This window comes from Culex quinquefasciatus, chromosome 3 (assembly GCF_015732765.1).
Source record: "Culex quinquefasciatus strain JHB chromosome 3, VPISU_Cqui_1.0_pri_paternal, whole genome shotgun sequence".
In the NCBI taxonomy this organism is placed as follows: Eukaryota; Metazoa; Arthropoda; class Insecta; order Diptera; family Culicidae; genus Culex; species Culex quinquefasciatus.
In genome coordinates, this window is record NC_051863.1 from 174,222,815 (window position 1) to 174,238,896 (window position 16,082).

Genomic DNA, 16,082 nt, shown 5'->3' on the forward strand with positions numbered 1-16,082 from the left:
TCCAATTCAATGACTGGTTTTGGACTGCAAAATTGAATGTACGCCAGAAAATGATTAAACAGTGCGGCGTCCTGTACACCGACACTTAAATAAGCAGTTGAAAGCCTTATTCTTCAACTTTTTTTTAAACATTGTTGATTTTTCTTCAAAAAAGTGCGTGGAAATTTTATGGCCTTCCCTAGTATGTGTTTTAAATATAAACTTCAAGACAAACCTAACCATTTGGAAATTATTAGAAACATATTTTGGAATTCTATCAAGCATCATACAATTCTATGTGTTTTCCACACAAAAGAGCTTCTCTAATATTCTAAAACCTGTATCTTTAAAAGATTTTCTGATAGATTTGGTGATTTGTGGTAAACTGTACTGTATGATCAGGATTAATCAGAAAGAAAATTACATATTCAAAAACTGACACCCACTTTTCCCCCCAGAGAGTTAGCAGAGAGAATACATAAACATTATTGAAAATAATAAATAGCATGCATAGAACAATATTTAATTCCTACTACTCAAAAATCTTGTTTTATTTTCACTATAAAAAATGTTGATTTCGTCTGCTAAATTTTGATGTTACTAACCTCGCCAAACCCCACCCTTCACCTGCCACAAAATCTAGTTCAAGGCCACGTCACTTGTTGATACACGGTGGTCCATTCGCCAAAAACCATGCATCGACCGACCCACACGTGCCACCCAGCCAGTCGATGGATCCACCGCCGAGGACGGCCGCCGGTCGTCGGCTCCACACGTGACCGAAACGCGCGCCACTTGCGGATATGATGATCTGCAACAGCAACACAACCCGGGCGCGCGCCATCTCTTTCACTCTTGCGGGCCACGCTCCCGACCGTTGCCGCAGCACGTGTTACTCAAGAAGGTCAGGTTTGGTTCGCTCTCTGGAAATGAACACTTGGTTCACTTGAAAGTGTGTTGAGCGGAAAGAGTGGGGGTAATTCATGAACGGGTTCGCTGGCAGAATGACTTCCCCCACCACCGAAATTCATCCAAAACGCTCTCTCCCACCGCTTTATTTTGGTTGTTGCTCTCCAAAGGACCGCTGAGAGCAACCACCCGCAGGACTCTCTCCCGCAGAGAGCGAAAACGTAAACAACGTCGTCGCCTCTCGCTCGCTCCAGTGGGTTTGGCGTTGCTTTGTCCCGTTCTGGCACCCCTCGCGGCCGATAAACATCGCGCGTCGTAGTAAACATTGCCGGCAGCAGCCCACCACCCGACCGGCGAACGGCCAAGAGTGTGTCGTTGGCATACGTCATTAAATCAGTCGGACGTCGTTGTTGCACACGACAAGTCACGTGTGCACCGCTCGCCAAAGAAAAACCGGAAAACCCCGGAGTCCAAGTCCAGCTAGCGAAAACAAAGCAGGCCGCGCGCGCCGAACACAAGTGTTTGACACTTTGCGGAAAATTTGCAAGTTTCGAAAAACAAAAGTGAAAGTGAGAACAGTTTACAAGTGACATATCGAATATAACTAAACAATGGATCACCACCATCATCATCACCACGCCACCCCGCTCCACTGGGGTTACTCGACGGTGGCCGGCGGCGTGGTTCCGATGGCCACATCGACGCCCAACAGTCAGCACCAACAGCAGCAGCACCACCACCAGCAGCAACAGCTCCAGCATCATAACAACAACACGTGGACGCCACCCTCATCCAAGGGGGGCGATGGAGTGGGAGTTACCACGCGGGGACTCAAGCGGACCCTGTCGGAATCGCTGTCCGACGATGAGCTGTACTCGGAGGAGTCGTCTAAGGAACAGTAAGTAAATTTTTTTTGCCGTGTCATTTTTTTGTTTTTTTTTTTTGAGCTTATAAAATAGATTTTTTGTAGTTAAGGTTAAATTTAATTATCTTCATCTCGATTTTGTTATGTCCCAAAACAAACCTGCTGAAACAAAAACAATTATTCTTTCAGTTGTTTTTTTTTTTTAAATTTCATACCTGACATTCTTATGATAAACTGCTGTTAATAATTTATTTATTTTTTTATTATAAAAAAATACGATATGATAAATTGCTGTTAATAATTTATTTTTTCATTTAAAAAAATCTTTCGCATTCGACATTCCTTTCAAAAGCCAAACAAGTTTTCAAAACATATAAATTTTTGTTTCTTTTCTAAAATGTACGTGATTTTAAATTATAATAATTAAACATAATGTATTTAAAATTTTAGTAACGTACAAGGAACCGTTAACTTTAATGCTTAGTGTGTTAGTCAGTCTTTGTTCCAATCCAAACTAATCACGAATAATTCAGTATTGCGCAAAATATACAAAACAGCTGTCCCGATTTGCCCCATTTACTCTGATTCACCACAGACATAGGAATAAATTTAAAAAATGTGTATATCAAAGTAATCTGATAAAAAAACTTAAACCAAAAAATATTTCAGAAATTTTTGGAGAAACTGAAAGTGCAAAAAAAATTTATAATAAAAAAAAATAACAGAGATAATTTGTATCCGAATATTTTATTTCTAACAAAATAATTCGGCAAATTGATCAAAGTTCTTTATTTCATTGTTCATAGATTGTCTTGTAGATTTTCCAGATAAACAAAATAAATCACCCGCAAAAGAAATAATCTAGATAAGAAAAAGTCAATCCAAAAGCCATCTTCAATCATTCTGCCACCTACCTATGTTTTCCATATATTTTCCTAGCTCGAAATTGAATCCAAACATTGGCCCATGTCTTCGACAACGCTCCTTGCGAAGAATATGCAAACAAAGCGAAATTGTCTTTCCGCACCGGCAAGTCTCGCATACGCGCCCTTATCATTGGCCGTGAGAACCTGCTCCGAGAACTCCCCATTCCAAGTGTTCGCACAGCTCAGGAGTGTGTAACGGAATGGAAAAAAAGAAGTCATATATTATGTTACAAACTTCCCCCCAACCAACTCCTTGCACTTTTTTCATGTGACTAATTTCGGTTCCTCTCCGTTTTTTTTCCCACGCACAGCACCTCACCTGGCGGCACGGACAGCTGTCAGCTGCAGAGTCGGAAGCGACGGCGCGGAGTCATCGAGAAGAAGCGCCGCGACCGGATCAACTCGTCCCTCACCGAGCTCAAACGGCTCGTCCCCAGCGCGTATGAGAAGCAGGGCTCGGCCAAGCTGGAAAAGGCCGAAATCCTGCAGCTCACGGTGGACCATCTGAAGACACTGCACGCTCGAGGTAATTATCTACCGAAATTTGACACTTTGTCCCAAGATTTAGGTTTAAATTTTGAGGAAGCTGCGAACCATATGGGCTGACCAGTTGGAGGACCCTCAAGTGTCTTCCTCGAAGCGAAAAGAGAAACTTGTAACATAATTAACGTCTTCGACGTTGTCCCGCGCGCGACCCGCAGGACCCGCATTGACTTTTTCTCCGTCCATAAATTTGTCCTCCTTCGTCCTCTTCGACGTCGTCATCCGTCGAAGCGAGAGGAGATGTAGAACCCGCTACTAGAACGGCTATCCATTATGCCACGATGGAAAGAGGAACTTAATACATCCGGTATCCTTGTTCCCACGACCCACGACGACGGCGACAAGGACCCTTGTCAACTTGGCCGATGAAGTGGAGGGCGAGGAAGGGAGGGCAAAGTTTTGGTTCGACACTCTTGCCTCGAGTACCGGGACTTGTTGAGGGAAGAGGAGTGTTTTTTAGTTGCGTTATTGTTCCGGAACTTTCAAGGAAGAGTTATGAATGGGTTCCGCTAGGTGGGTGGGGTACTTTGACAAGTTAAGGGTGTAAAGGGTTTGGAATTTAGGAGAGGATAACTCGGTAATGGGGTTTGGGAACGGATGTTTAAAAAACATTACGGAATCCTTTTTGTAGGTATACAAAAAAACGTAACATCCCATTTGTTTACTTCATTCTGTTGGGATCCTGTTCCGGAAAAGATCAGGCAACAAGTTTGTATGAGATTGACATTTGCTGAGGGTGCAGAAAAGTTAGGTCAAATTACCCACTCTCAACCCCATTAAACCTTCCAAAACTTATTCGCATAACAAATAACTGCACTATTTCACCTAACAAACACGTGTTTTTCGAAGAAATTCTACAGAATGTCCAAACGTTGTTGCACTTTTCACGGCATGTTGACAAACTGAACAGTAACTTGACGTTTTCCCTTGGTTGCACGGAGAAAAAAGTACCTGTCAAATTCAAATGCTTCGCCAACAATTTATCACGCAAAACAACATTCTTATGAATGAAACCAATTTTCTTTTTAAAAAATCTTCAAAACGCCCTAATGACCCAGTAGCGTGTCTCAAGGTTCCCAGACTAATTTCAAGTCAATTAGCCGCTTCTGCCGAGATTAGCGCGCGGCCCTACGGGGAACCATTGATCCCCGTTTGCCGATTCATTCAGCAAAATCCGCACACTCCCATGAGAAAAGTTGATTAAATTTGACCGCACCCGTCAAAAACCCATCAAAAAGGGTTAGAGAAATAAAAAAAAAGTGGCCCATTATCGGTATTTATCCTCGTTCCTCCGGCGAGGTCCGTCAAAAGCGGTTCTCCCACGGTTTTCTCAACCACCAAGGTCCTTTCGGCGGTTCCGGATCGCCGCAGTCCCTTTTGGGAAGGGCGCCTCCACCCCCTTAAAAAAAAACTCCTGTTAATACATTACATATTGTCTGATATGTGAAATCATCATCAAAACATTAACGTGGCGAGAATCGACTTCCACCCTTCTTCCCATGGTTTCTAGTCGCGGAACTTTGGTGGGAATCGGCTAGAACGGGACGAACGATGCAATTGCTACTGGAGAGAGGGAGAGGGCAAAAACACGAGAATAAAAGTGCTCCCTGAAAAATATAGCAAAGGGGAAATATGCATGAGATATTTAGCTTTTTTTTTGTTTTGCTTCCCCCTCCTCGGAATATCTGGATGATGTCGGCGATTCAGACCAGTGAGCAAATATATGCGTAATATGTGTGTGTGCCTTGAGCACATAGTTTTGGGTTTCGGTTTGGTTGGTTCCGTTTCGTGGGAACGTGGAAAAGTTAGAATTGACACGGTATTCAAATGGGAGAAACAGAGATGGACGAAATTGATATTTATGGGTAGATTGGGACCTGTTAAGTTGGATTATTACGTTATTATTTTATTGAGGTGCTTAGAAAGGTGCCGCGCGGTCATTATTTTGGCAGTTTCTTGATTGGAAAGCGCCTACCGGTAGGCAATTTCGCGTACAGCTCCTCTTAACGCTTACACATCGCTAAAACAACATGTCATTCGAAGTAGAAATACTGTTACTAACAAGACCATCTCTTTTCTCCTCCTTTCAGGCCTTGACGATGCCAGCTATGACCCGCAGCGTTTCGCCATGGATTACCACATCATCGGCTTCCGGGAGTGCGTGGCCGAGGTGGCCCGCTATCTGGTCACGATCGAGGGCATGGACGTGCAGGACCCGCTCCGTCTGCGCCTCATGTCCCATCTCCAGTGCTTCGCCACCCAGCGTGAGCTGACCACCAAGGCCACCGCCACTAGTCCGGCGTGGTCGCACGGTGGTTCCGCGGCCGGCTCCTACCAACCTGCGGCCTACGCTCCGCACGCCGCCACCAGCTACTACCACCAAAATTACGCTCCCCAAAGTGCGTCCTCCACGACGGCACCCTACATTCCACAGGTGGCCACCATCGCCGGCCACGACCACCTGGCGTACGGCGCAACAGGTTCCACCACCGACCTGTACACGAGCCAGCACGACAACGTCCAACAGCAGCAGCAACAGTCCCAGTCCACCGGAAGTGGCAACTCGTCCGGCGAGCAGCGCACCTACACCGACATCTCAAACTCGCTGCACCCGCCAAACCGGCCCGACGTCGGCTACGGCAACCCGCAGTATCCGGTGAGCAGCTCGACCCACGGGTACAGCGCTGCCGCTGCTGCGGCGGCCGCGGCCAACTACAACAACAACAACTCCTCCAAGCCGTACCGGCCTTGGGGTGCCGAAATGGCCTGCTAATATCATCCACCCTCCCCCTCAATAAAAAAAATCTTTCCCATACCGGGAATCGAACCCGGGCCTTCTGGGTGAAAGCCAGATATCCTAGCCACTAGACCATATGGGATGAGGATGCTGGTGACTGTAAATTTACCAAAGTAACGAAATGATAGATAACAAATGCCTTTATCCCGCGCGCGGGAAAAGCCATTCGCCAAAGTCGTATTTCAACTGTAAACAAGCTTTAAAACGTAAACAAGATTATCAATCAATCCAAAAAGGAAATCAACGAACGGACATCACATGTGTACAGGATCTTTTTAAACGTACGATTTCACGCGAGAACCATGTCAGGGCTATTTATTTTTAAAATAATTGATTGAAATCAATATAGGGCATGCCGAAACAGGAGAACCAGAATTTTATATATATATTTATATGGATACCAAAAACAAAGAAAGAGGAGAGAGAATCCTGCTGTGGCAGGAGATAGCTTTAAGGTGGCAACTAATCGAGTCAATTAGAGATTAAGGTGAGAGTGTAGAATTCCTATGAGAGTGTGAAAAAAAGATGAGGAGAAAGAGATGTGTATTATAGAATGTAGTGAACGCTGGGATGTTTCTATTTTAGTGCGAAACCCATGTTGTGATTCATATAAGAAGCTTTTTGAAGAGTTTTTTTTCCAATGGAATATGTGTAAAACATTTTAAGGATTTTACTGAAAGTGAACCAAAAGAATAAATTATAAAATATGAATTGCTTATTCTCATTTTCCTAGAAGCGTATCACATCTTGTCCTTTTTGTTTTACTTTGTTTAAACGCGTTTTTTTTTCAGGTTTCAGGGTCCATTCAAAATTATTTAATTATTGATATCTGTTTCAAAACTACAAAAAAAATGTGATTTGATGGTGATTTGATGTCTGATGTCTATACTGTAATAATATCTTTTTCTATCCAGATTTTCTTTTTGTGAGTATGACGATACGAATGGTGCACGACCGAAATGTCAAAATCAAACAATGGTACCAACATTACAAAAAAGTGTACCATGACATGTGAGCCACAATTTTTTTTTCTAGTGTTGGTACCACTGCGCGATTTTGACATTTCGGGCGTGCACCATTCGTAAAAACTGGATACTATTTTCAATTTCCTAGTTTGTTTAACGCTTCAACAATTTTAGAGTTTTTTTTTTTTCAATCCTTTCAACTTTGGGGTATCTGATAAATATAGGACCTTTTCAAATTAATTCTAGAACTGATTTTAAAACCAGGAAAACCCATTTTTAAGGGCCCGCGGACCCGTAAAAAATGCAATTTCTCCGAGACTTTCTCCCTTTTTTCTATTTGTTTATTTTTTAAACCCAGAATTGAACATTTCTTAAAAACACTTAGTATTTATTGGGATTTTGATATAGCAAAATAATTGAAATCAATTGTTAAGTATGTACACGGAAAAAATATTTATTTTTATTTAATGTTAAATTAAATTCTCAAAAAACGTATTTTTTAAATTTTAGACTTTGTTGATATGTTTAGGGGACTAAAAAAGGCATCTTCTGTGCCATAGAGAGTGATGGTTTAGGAGGCCATAAATTAAATAAAGGTCGTGTGTTTTTTTGTAAAATATCAAAAACCTGGATTAAAAAAAATGTTTCAAAAACATTTTTTAAAGCAAATTGAATTTGCAATAGAAAAGTACTTAATGTTATTTTTAGAAAATGTATTATTTTATTTTGAAAGAAAAGTACTTTTGCAAATATATTTTTTGTTAGCCTGAATTTTCAACTGACCGTGTCTCGGAAACTATTGGTTCCTAGATTGGTTCCATTTTTAAAGCTACACATTTATATTGCTGATCTTTAAAAAAAAAAATTATTTTTTTTTTATATCAAGCTCTATTTTAGAAAAGGTCTTCAAATATATAATATTCCTTATTTTATAGTGTAGACTTAATTATACAATTTTTGAAATGTTTTTATTGAAAAGATCAGACAATTTTGCAAAAGTTTCATTCTTTAACATTGAAAATCGGACCAATAGTTTCCAAAATAAAAATTACAGGCTAAAAATTAGAACTCTTAGGTTTCTTTGGAAGGCTGTTTCTCAAAAACAGCAAATTGTCGGTATTTGCCCAGCTTTTCAAAAATATTTTTGTCAAAGGCGCTGTTCTTTCAAGAAGAACCCTAAACATATATAAAAAAATCAAAAATACGTACAGAATGTCCGCTAATTTGAACGTATTCGAATTAAAAAGCACTCAAAGATCTCAACGTGAAAACTTGCATCATTGCCATGATTTTTCGTTGGAAGATATAAATTTTGCGTCGCTATCAATATATAACAAATAACTGATGCTGACATTTCAACACCTTGTTCGACAATGTTTCATGCTTTTGACAGCTGCCAGTCAGTCCAATTAGCTAATCCGCTCTGTATTTTGGGAATCTAACTTTTAGTAATAAATAGTTAAATAAAAATTAGATGTTTATTTCGTGTATCCATTTTTTCCGAAAACACAACGAGAATTCTGGCTCGAGCCTCGAGTCGATTTAGGCTCGAATTCCTAACCGAAAAATTTGACGAAGACACCAAATCGATCAGAAAATCTCTTCTTGAAATGCAGAATTTCATGCATTTTCATAGCCAAAATTATACGGAAACCTGTATGGAAAAACTAAATAACTATGCAAAATGACTTATTTTGGCATAAGGAATGCATGGACAAAGTTTCATCCAAATCAAAAAATGAAAATTTTAAGATTACGAAAAAAAGTGATACCGTAAACTGGGGTCAATCGGGACACATGGGGCGAATTGGGACAGCAGTTTTAACCACACGCAGAAAAATATTTTGTAGAATCAGCCTGTACGAGGTTTGATTCAACAAAATTTTTGTTGAATATAATCAACGCCGATTTTGCGTTGAAACAAACCTTGATTTTCTTAATTCCACAAAAATCTTTTGTTGTTTTGAAAAAGTTGCTTTGACTTTTAGCGTTGATTCAACAAAAATCTTGATTTTCAAATCAACAAAACGTTTTGTTGATTCAAATCTGGGGGGTCCCAGATTCAAATATGCCTTATTTTTCTGCGTGCATGTTGAAGCACAATATTTTGATTTTTCTGGTTGGTTTCGGTTAGAACAGACACAGGCCAACAAAATGTGTACATCCATTTCCAAATTTAAAAGCTTTAAGTGCTCTAAAAAGGGCTGTCCCTATTCAGACTGTAGTCCCGATTCACCCCAGATTACGGTAGCGTGGAAAACTATTCAGCGGCAAAAATAATAATACGGAACAAAATGATTACGGTGGAAAATAATATTCATTAGTAACAACCATTAACCCCTTCAAATGGATTGGATTTAATAACACCTCAAGTTTATTGTTAAACTTTAATCATTCGCCGCTGATTCATTGATTTGCAAACATTTGAGAATAAACGCGCGTCGCGAAGCTAACAAATTCAAAAGTTCCCCACGCGCGTTGTTTCACTTTCACTGCGTTCCTTCTGCATGCTGGAGCGCCACGCGATTGTCAGTGCTGCAAGTTAATAGTTTCTCAATTTTTCAATGATTTGAAATTTTAGCCAATTTTTATGTTTCAATCATGGTTTCAATTCTTAACGAAACATTATTTAAAAAATAATTACTTTTATTAAATGATCTAATTTAATAGTTTAAATGGTATTTAATGGTCCTACCCGCATAATCAAATACCAAAGGTGAAACTGTCGAAATCATAAGAAAATTATTTCTGGTATGGTTACCATTTGTGATATTGTTGATATAATGTCACGACCATATAACAAAATTAAAATGGTACTATTTTCCGAATTGTTGCACTTATCTTGACATATTCGAATGGTTGATTTTTTTTCCTACAATTTAATGAACGGTATCTATTCGTCATACGATTAGGATGGTTCGAAACAGCTATTGTTAGAACATAATTGTACTGTAGCCGGTATGATAAAAGTTATGATACTCGGTATGATTTAGTCAAAGAAACCTAAGCGGAAAATTTCCTAAATTTCCTAAGTCCTAATAATTGAAACAATTGCACAACAATTAATGGTACGATACAATTATTCCTCATATGTTTGGTATTATTTCAAACCGTTTTTGTATGATTGAGCCAAAAATGAATTTTAGCGAAAATTTTCTTAAGTCCCAATGATTCAAACAATTGTTGAACAATTCATGGAGAAATATAACTTTTCGCCATATGGTAAGGATTTTTCGGAACAGCTATTGTTAAAACATAAGGGTACCATAGCCGACGTAGTATTTCCAACTTGAAGTTCAGCGAAAAACTCTTAAGTCCCAATAATCCAAACAATTGTACAACAATTCATGGAACGATATAACTGTTCGCCTAACGCTTAGGATTATTTGAAACAGGTATTGTATGATTGAGCCAAATGAACTACAGCAAAAAAAAAATCTTAAGTCCGAATGATTCAAATAATACTTTAACAATTCATGGAACGATATACCTGAATTATGGCGAAAATTTTCCTAAGTCCTAACAATTCAAACCATTGTTCAACAATTCATGGAACAATATACCTGAATTCAGCGAAAATTTTCCAAACTCTCAACAATTCAAACCATTGTTCAACAATTCATGGAACGATATACCTGAATTCAGCGAAAATTTTCCTAAGTCTCAACAATTCAAACCATTGTTCAACAATTCATGGAACGATATACCTGTTTGCCATATAGTTTGTATGTAAAGCTAATTTATTTTCGTGATAATTTTTATAAGTCCAAATAATTTAAGCAATTGATTGACCATTATCAGAACGATAACTGTTCGCCATGTGATTGGTCTATAATTTATTTGTATGGTTCTACCATACATGTTACGATATATTTATAATAAATTTTGAGGCCACATTTCATAATAAAATGCATTTTAAAACGCCAAACGTAATGTAACTGAGATAGCTCAATTAGATAAGGCGGCAGCACAACGGAAGAATCAACAGGAGACATCATCATCAAGCGGTAACAAATCCCGGACATTACAAAAAAAACCGCTAACCATTAATAATCATATATTTACCATTCCCGTTAAATCCATAGTTCCCAGAACATTTGTAGAGTTTATTTTTTGGCTCCTCCCTTTTCAAATGGTGTCGGTAAGTGTCGGTAAAGCAGTTTACCATTTAAAATCATATTTTATTATTTTGTGGTACGGTTCACATAAAATAAAAATTGAACAGTTTGGGGTACGGTATGACTATGATCCACGAAAAAAATCCCTTGTAAAAATGTATTGTAACATAACCTAACGACCTATTTAATAAATTGTAAGATTGTTTGGGGAATGGAAAATGTACGGTTGCACCCTATTTGGTGTATTATCAAGATCATTTAGGAAAAATCATTCGACAAATGGTGACTGTATGGTTGTTGACTATGCGGGTAAGAACCAATTGTAAACACAACTTGATTCATCCATCCCTAGATCCTTCATCTAGTCCTTTCCATATTTTATGTTTACAGTTAAAAATAAGTGGGATACAGTGAAGTTAATAAAAAATAATATTTTTTTTTTTTGAATAAACAAAATTGAATTTTATTTTTTTCTCTCACATTATAAATTCCCACCGGATCTGCCATCACTGGTCGGCACTGTCAACTTGCTGTCATCGCCGTCGCGCCGCTCGCGGGCCGCGTAAACGTCAAACGTCGTCGTCGTCGGAATTTCGTAGCATTGCTCCATCTCATCGCTAATTGTTTTTCTTTTTGGTGCGCGCACCCGCGATTCCCTGTTTGTTTTTCCGTTTTTAATCCGTGGCCGCGCCACTAAAGGTGAGTTTGGCCGGAGTCCGGCGGTAGTTTCCTCGCGGGGCGATGGTTTTGATGTGGAATTTCTCTTCTAGCTGCCGTGTGGTGTTGTGGTTTCGGCTTCGAAAGTGCCAAAAGGTTGTGTCTTGCAGAGGAGGACGGAGTGGCCACTTGGCGGCGGTTTGTAAACAAAGCGGTTGGGCGCAATTTGTCCGCGCTGGTTGGGATTCGGGACCGAGGACGCTGCTGCCACAATGACGGATTCCTTCTTTGGGTTCGACACGCATCTTCCGGTGGAGGATGACGGTGGCGGGGGGATTGGGGGCGGTCCGGATGATTCGGAGGAGGAGTACGATGCGCTGAACGATGAGACGTTTGGGCAGGCACGGGAGGGGGACTGGGAGGAGCTGCATGAGGATATGGTCCGGTTGGATCAGCGGGAGGGCGGGGATGGCGATTCGGGGCCGGATTCGGACTTGGATATGAACTTTTCCAGCGTTCGGATTGATAATTTGGAGCTGGACGATGATAACGAGTCGGAGGCGAGATTGCAGCTGGATCCGAGCGTGTGGACGATGCCGAGCAAGCCGGAGACGCCAAGGCCGCAGTTGCCACATCCGGCGATGCAGCAGCAGCAGCACCATCCGCAGAGTTCGTTGATGGCGGCGATGCAGCAGCAGCAGCAGCAGCACCATCAGAGGATAGGCGGGGGACCAGGTAAGGGTGGGGAGAATTCGTGAGAGAGGGAATTTGTTAACATTTTGGCTTGTTTTAGGTGGTCCCTTTGTCGGTCTTCCGCCCAACTTTCCGCTGCCGAACCCGGCCCAGATGCGCATCTGTTCGGTGGAGGAGATCGAGCAGAACATGATCAAGCAGCAGGCGCAGCACTCGATGCCGCCGGAAGTTCCCCAGCAGCTGCCGCCGTTTCATCCGGGCATGGGACTGCCCCGTCCGCCGCCCGGATTTCCCGGCATGATGAATCACCAGCCGCCGTTGACGATTCCGGTGAACTTTCCGCCGCCGTTGAACATGGTTCCCCCGTTGCCACCGTTGCACCTGCTCCAGACGAACGTTCCGCCGCCGTTTTCGATGAATGTTCCGCCGCCAAACTTCCCGGGAGGAGAGAGCCACGCGAATTTCAACCAACGGCTGGTTCAGGAGATTCAGCAAAACCATCCGATGCTGAACCAGCACCGTCAGCAGCAGCATCAGCAGGGCCAGAATCGCTACCAGCAGCACAATAATCGGCAAAATTACCACCAGAACCAGCAGCAGATGCAGCATCACCGGGGCAAGCTGAACCGGTCTGGCGAGTACGACGAGTACGCGAACCTGATGAGCGAACGGGACAAGCAGTGGCTGCTGGGGATTCAGCTGTCGCAGCTGAACAAGGACACGCCTTACTACAACGATTACTACTTTTGCGTGTTTCGCGACCGGAAGGAGCGCCAGAAGGGCGAAAACGAGCGGGAAAGCAAAGCGCACAAGGACAACACGTTCTACCATCCGTTTTCGCAGCAGATGCTCCAGCGGAACGGGTTGATGGGCCGCGAGCGGCGCAACTCGGAAAAGAGCGGAGCGGACATAAAGGAGGTGCCGGCGCGAAACTACACGCCGTTGCAGTTTGAAAACTCGCTCGGGAAGCTGCAGTGTGGTAGCGTGACCGCTCCGAGGAAGATCATCGACCAGGACGTGGTGGCGGAGACGGGCACCAACAGCGGAATTCCGCTCAGCTCGGAGGTGCTGTCCCAGCGGAAGTCGCGTCAGATTCTGTTGCATGTTGAGAGTCTGTACAAGGTTCTGCTGAAGCTGGAAGATTTGGCCAACCCACTGGCGATCGAGGCGAAGCAGCTGTTGAAGGAAAAGAAGGAACGCGAACGGCTGATGGCGCTGGAACGGGGTCAACAGGTTGACGAACAAAACAACCTCACGGCGGCAAATGGCACAGATGGGGAGGAGGAAACGTTCCACTCGCTGCTGGAGAAACTGGTGAGCGGACTGACCCCGGACGGAGTCCTGCTCGTGATGTCGGTTCGCAAGGGAAAGATTCTGCTGAAACGCATCCAAGCGGTCCTCAAGGACGTGCCCTTCCGTTGGATCCTCTGGTGCACGATCCTCGCCTCCCTGGCCGCACTTCCCAAGCGAGAGCGCGACGACCCGGAAGAGCTGCTCAGTCCGCTGTTTGCCCAGTTCGAGAGCCACGTCAAATACTCATCCATCGGCGAACTTCTCCCGCTGCTCGATACCTTCCTCAACTCGGACAAGCTATTTCCCCTCGTGTCCAAGTGTCGCTTCCTGCTGACCACCGTGCTGACCCTGGTCGACCGGATGGAACACCTGAACGACGCCCTGACACCGGAAGTGGCCGACCGATGGAAGGCATTCCTGCGCGAGCTTTCGCGAGCCGTGTCCGGCGTTGGCGTCGGTCCACAGAAGGTGCTCCTGAAGCTGGACCCGGACTGTAAAATTCTCGGCACCCTGCGGAACCACTTCCAGCGGCACCCGAGCTTAGACCTGGAGCTGAAGCTGCTCGCACTGGTTTCCGTCGGGGACAAAAAGTAGAGCCGGGGTCAGGTAAATTGTGTTTATTTTTTTTTTGTTTATCATTTCTCTTCTATCGTGTAAAAATTTCCGGAAACTGCTTCGCGTTACTTACCCCTAGACACTATTTTAACTCTATCCTATATATTCTATCAAGCCCTATTGTAACGGTTTACTTCAAGCGGACAGTGATGATGTGAGTAGACGAGAGACCTTCTTTTTTAGAGAACTGAAAATAGTAACTTTCAAAGTTTAGGTAGATAATAACAACATTAAATAATCCCATGAACACATTTCGTTCAGTTTTTTTTTGCCCGTTCCTCCACGTGGACATTTACGGTAAGCTGGATTCGTGGACGGACGTTAGTAACCTTTCTAAATATATATATTTTTACAAGTTATTCTTTGGACTATTATTTTTTTCGTGTAACAGCTCGGGTTTTTGCGCGCGACGTGGAACAGTTAATTTAACCTGATACTTTTAAACTGTAACCATATCCAATAAAGATTATTAAAGTATAACGCAAGCGATCACGCGATTTTCTACATTCGAAACTCCTAAAAAAATGTTATCAACTGAAACCGAGGGATAAATAGCACAGTACGAAGTGAGCAAGCAAGTTTCTATTAAAAGTTTTGCAAAATAAGTTGTTTAAATAGTGAAAATCGTCAAATTCCATAAAATTGGAAACATGAGATCTTCATCTCACGATCCAAAAAAATCACCCACTGAGCATAAAAAAAAATTCCACTCATCCTTCGAGCCGGATTTGAACCAGCGACCTATGGATTACTATTGCAATCGTTCCCCGAAGGGAAACGCACATCTACAGTCCACCGCTCTACCAACTGAGCTATCGAAGGTGACGATGTGTGAGGGGCTGCCAAAGGCGTACAAGAGCTAGGCGGTCCAAGTAGGTCGGCAAAACGCAGTCGTTCGTCGAGTTTCCCCTCCCGGACTACAACTCGATGAAAGTGTATCAAGTGTGTGCGTGTGTAATGCGGTGTTGCCTGGGAAACGGGTAGAAGCAAAACAAAACACGAGTGTGGATTACTAACCGTCTTCGGCGACGACGACGACGACGTCGTCTGATTCAGGTGAAGTTAGAAAGTGAGAGGTAGAGGTGAAGAAAGGTGGAATCTCTAATTGGAAATTATTATGAATGTCTCAATTTGAACTTTTAATGATTCCAATAAGTAACATTCGAGCATCACACGTCCAGCAAAAAAGTATCCTTCGAACCGGATTTGAACCAGTGACCTATGGATTACTATTGGGTTACTCTACTCTTGCTAGGCAGGAGTCGTATCTCTCTACAGTCCACCGCTCTACCAACTGAGCTATCGAAGGCGATGAAGAAGAAGTTGGTTAGAGGCTGTGCGCAGCTCAAAAGTGTGACTTCTTTGACTAACGGTCAAGGCTTGGTATTTTGCTAGCTAGGTATTATTTATAACAGGTGAAGCAATTATTATGCTTTGGGCGGGTTGACTTTGCTGTGGTAAAGGAAAAATAAGGTGTGTGCATTTTGTGGGAGAGGTCGTGGGAATTTTGCATTTATCAGGGTGATTTATTGGTGCAATAATCCAGCGATTATCTGTGACTGCAATTACTGCGCCGCTTGTTGTAGTAAAATGGTAGGGAAGTGTAGGAATCGTAATATAAAATTTAAACTTTTGGACAAAAAATTGAAAAATATCCAACAATTTATGAAAAAGAAATCTCATTTGTGTTTAATACCCAATTAAACATAAATGTAAAAGGTT

The 16,082-nt window shown here is 42.4% G+C and overlaps 2 protein-coding genes and 3 non-coding genes across 5 annotated transcripts; 2 read left to right on the plus strand and 3 right to left on the minus strand.

The window, feature by feature from the left end:
- The first annotated feature begins 522 nt into the window (after positions 1-522).
- LOC6051541 (hairy/enhancer-of-split related with YRPW motif protein) lies at positions 523-6,730 on the plus strand. The gene is made up of 3 exons (XM_001867934.2): positions 523-1,786; positions 2,991-3,205; positions 5,313-6,730. Exons 1-3 carry the CDS (start codon positions 1,500-1,502, stop codon positions 5,993-5,995), a joined length of 1,185 nt encoding a protein of 394 aa, XP_001867969.1. The 5' UTR covers positions 523-1,499; the 3' UTR covers positions 5,996-6,730.
- Positions 6,030-6,101, minus strand: Trnae-uuc. Its single transcript has one exon. It is a non-coding gene; the product is annotated as a tRNA-Glu (tRNA).
- A 4,909-nt stretch (positions 6,731-11,639) lies between the features above and the next one.
- LOC6051548 (protein PAT1 homolog 1) lies at positions 11,640-14,845 on the plus strand. Its single transcript, XM_001867933.2, has 3 exons — positions 11,640-11,801; positions 11,873-12,494; positions 12,553-14,845. The coding sequence occupies exons 2-3, from the start codon at positions 12,032-12,034 to the stop codon at positions 14,337-14,339; spliced, it is 2,250 nt and encodes a 749-aa protein (XP_001867968.2). The 5' UTR covers positions 11,640-11,801; positions 11,873-12,031; the 3' UTR covers positions 14,340-14,845.
- Positions 14,846-15,073: 228 nt separating this feature from the next.
- On the minus strand, positions 15,074-15,182 carry Trnay-gua. The gene is made up of 2 exons: positions 15,146-15,182; positions 15,074-15,109 (listed from the first exon to the last, which is right to left on the minus strand). It is a non-coding gene; the product is annotated as a tRNA-Tyr (tRNA).
- A 369-nt stretch (positions 15,183-15,551) lies between these two features.
- Positions 15,552-15,669, minus strand: Trnay-gua. Its single transcript has 2 exons — positions 15,633-15,669; positions 15,552-15,587 (listed from the first exon to the last, which is right to left on the minus strand). It is a non-coding gene; the product is annotated as a tRNA-Tyr (tRNA).
- Between the last annotated feature and the right edge of the window lie 413 nt (positions 15,670-16,082).

What these genes read in the sequence shown, in the direction of transcription:
- LOC6051541 (XM_001867934.2), top strand. Translation starts at nt 1,500, where the DNA reads ATGGATCACCACCATCATCATCACCACGCCACCCCGCTCCACTGGGGT. An exon ending in GAGGAGTCGTCTAAGGAACA is followed by an intron (nt 1,787 to 2,990) that starts GTAAGTAAATTT and finishes TCCCACGCACAG; the next exon opens with CACCTCACCTGGCGGCACGG. An exon ending in GAAGACACTGCACGCTCGAG is followed by an intron (nt 3,206 to 5,312) that starts GTAATTATCTAC and finishes TCCTCCTTTCAG; the next exon opens with GCCTTGACGATGCCAGCTAT.
- LOC6051548 (XM_001867933.2), top strand. Translation starts at nt 12,032, where the DNA reads ATGACGGATTCCTTCTTTGGGTTCGACACGCATCTTCCGGTGGAGGAT. An exon ending in GAGGATAGGCGGGGGACCAG is followed by an intron (nt 12,495 to 12,552) that starts GTAAGGGTGGGG and finishes GGCTTGTTTTAG; the next exon opens with GTGGTCCCTTTGTCGGTCTT.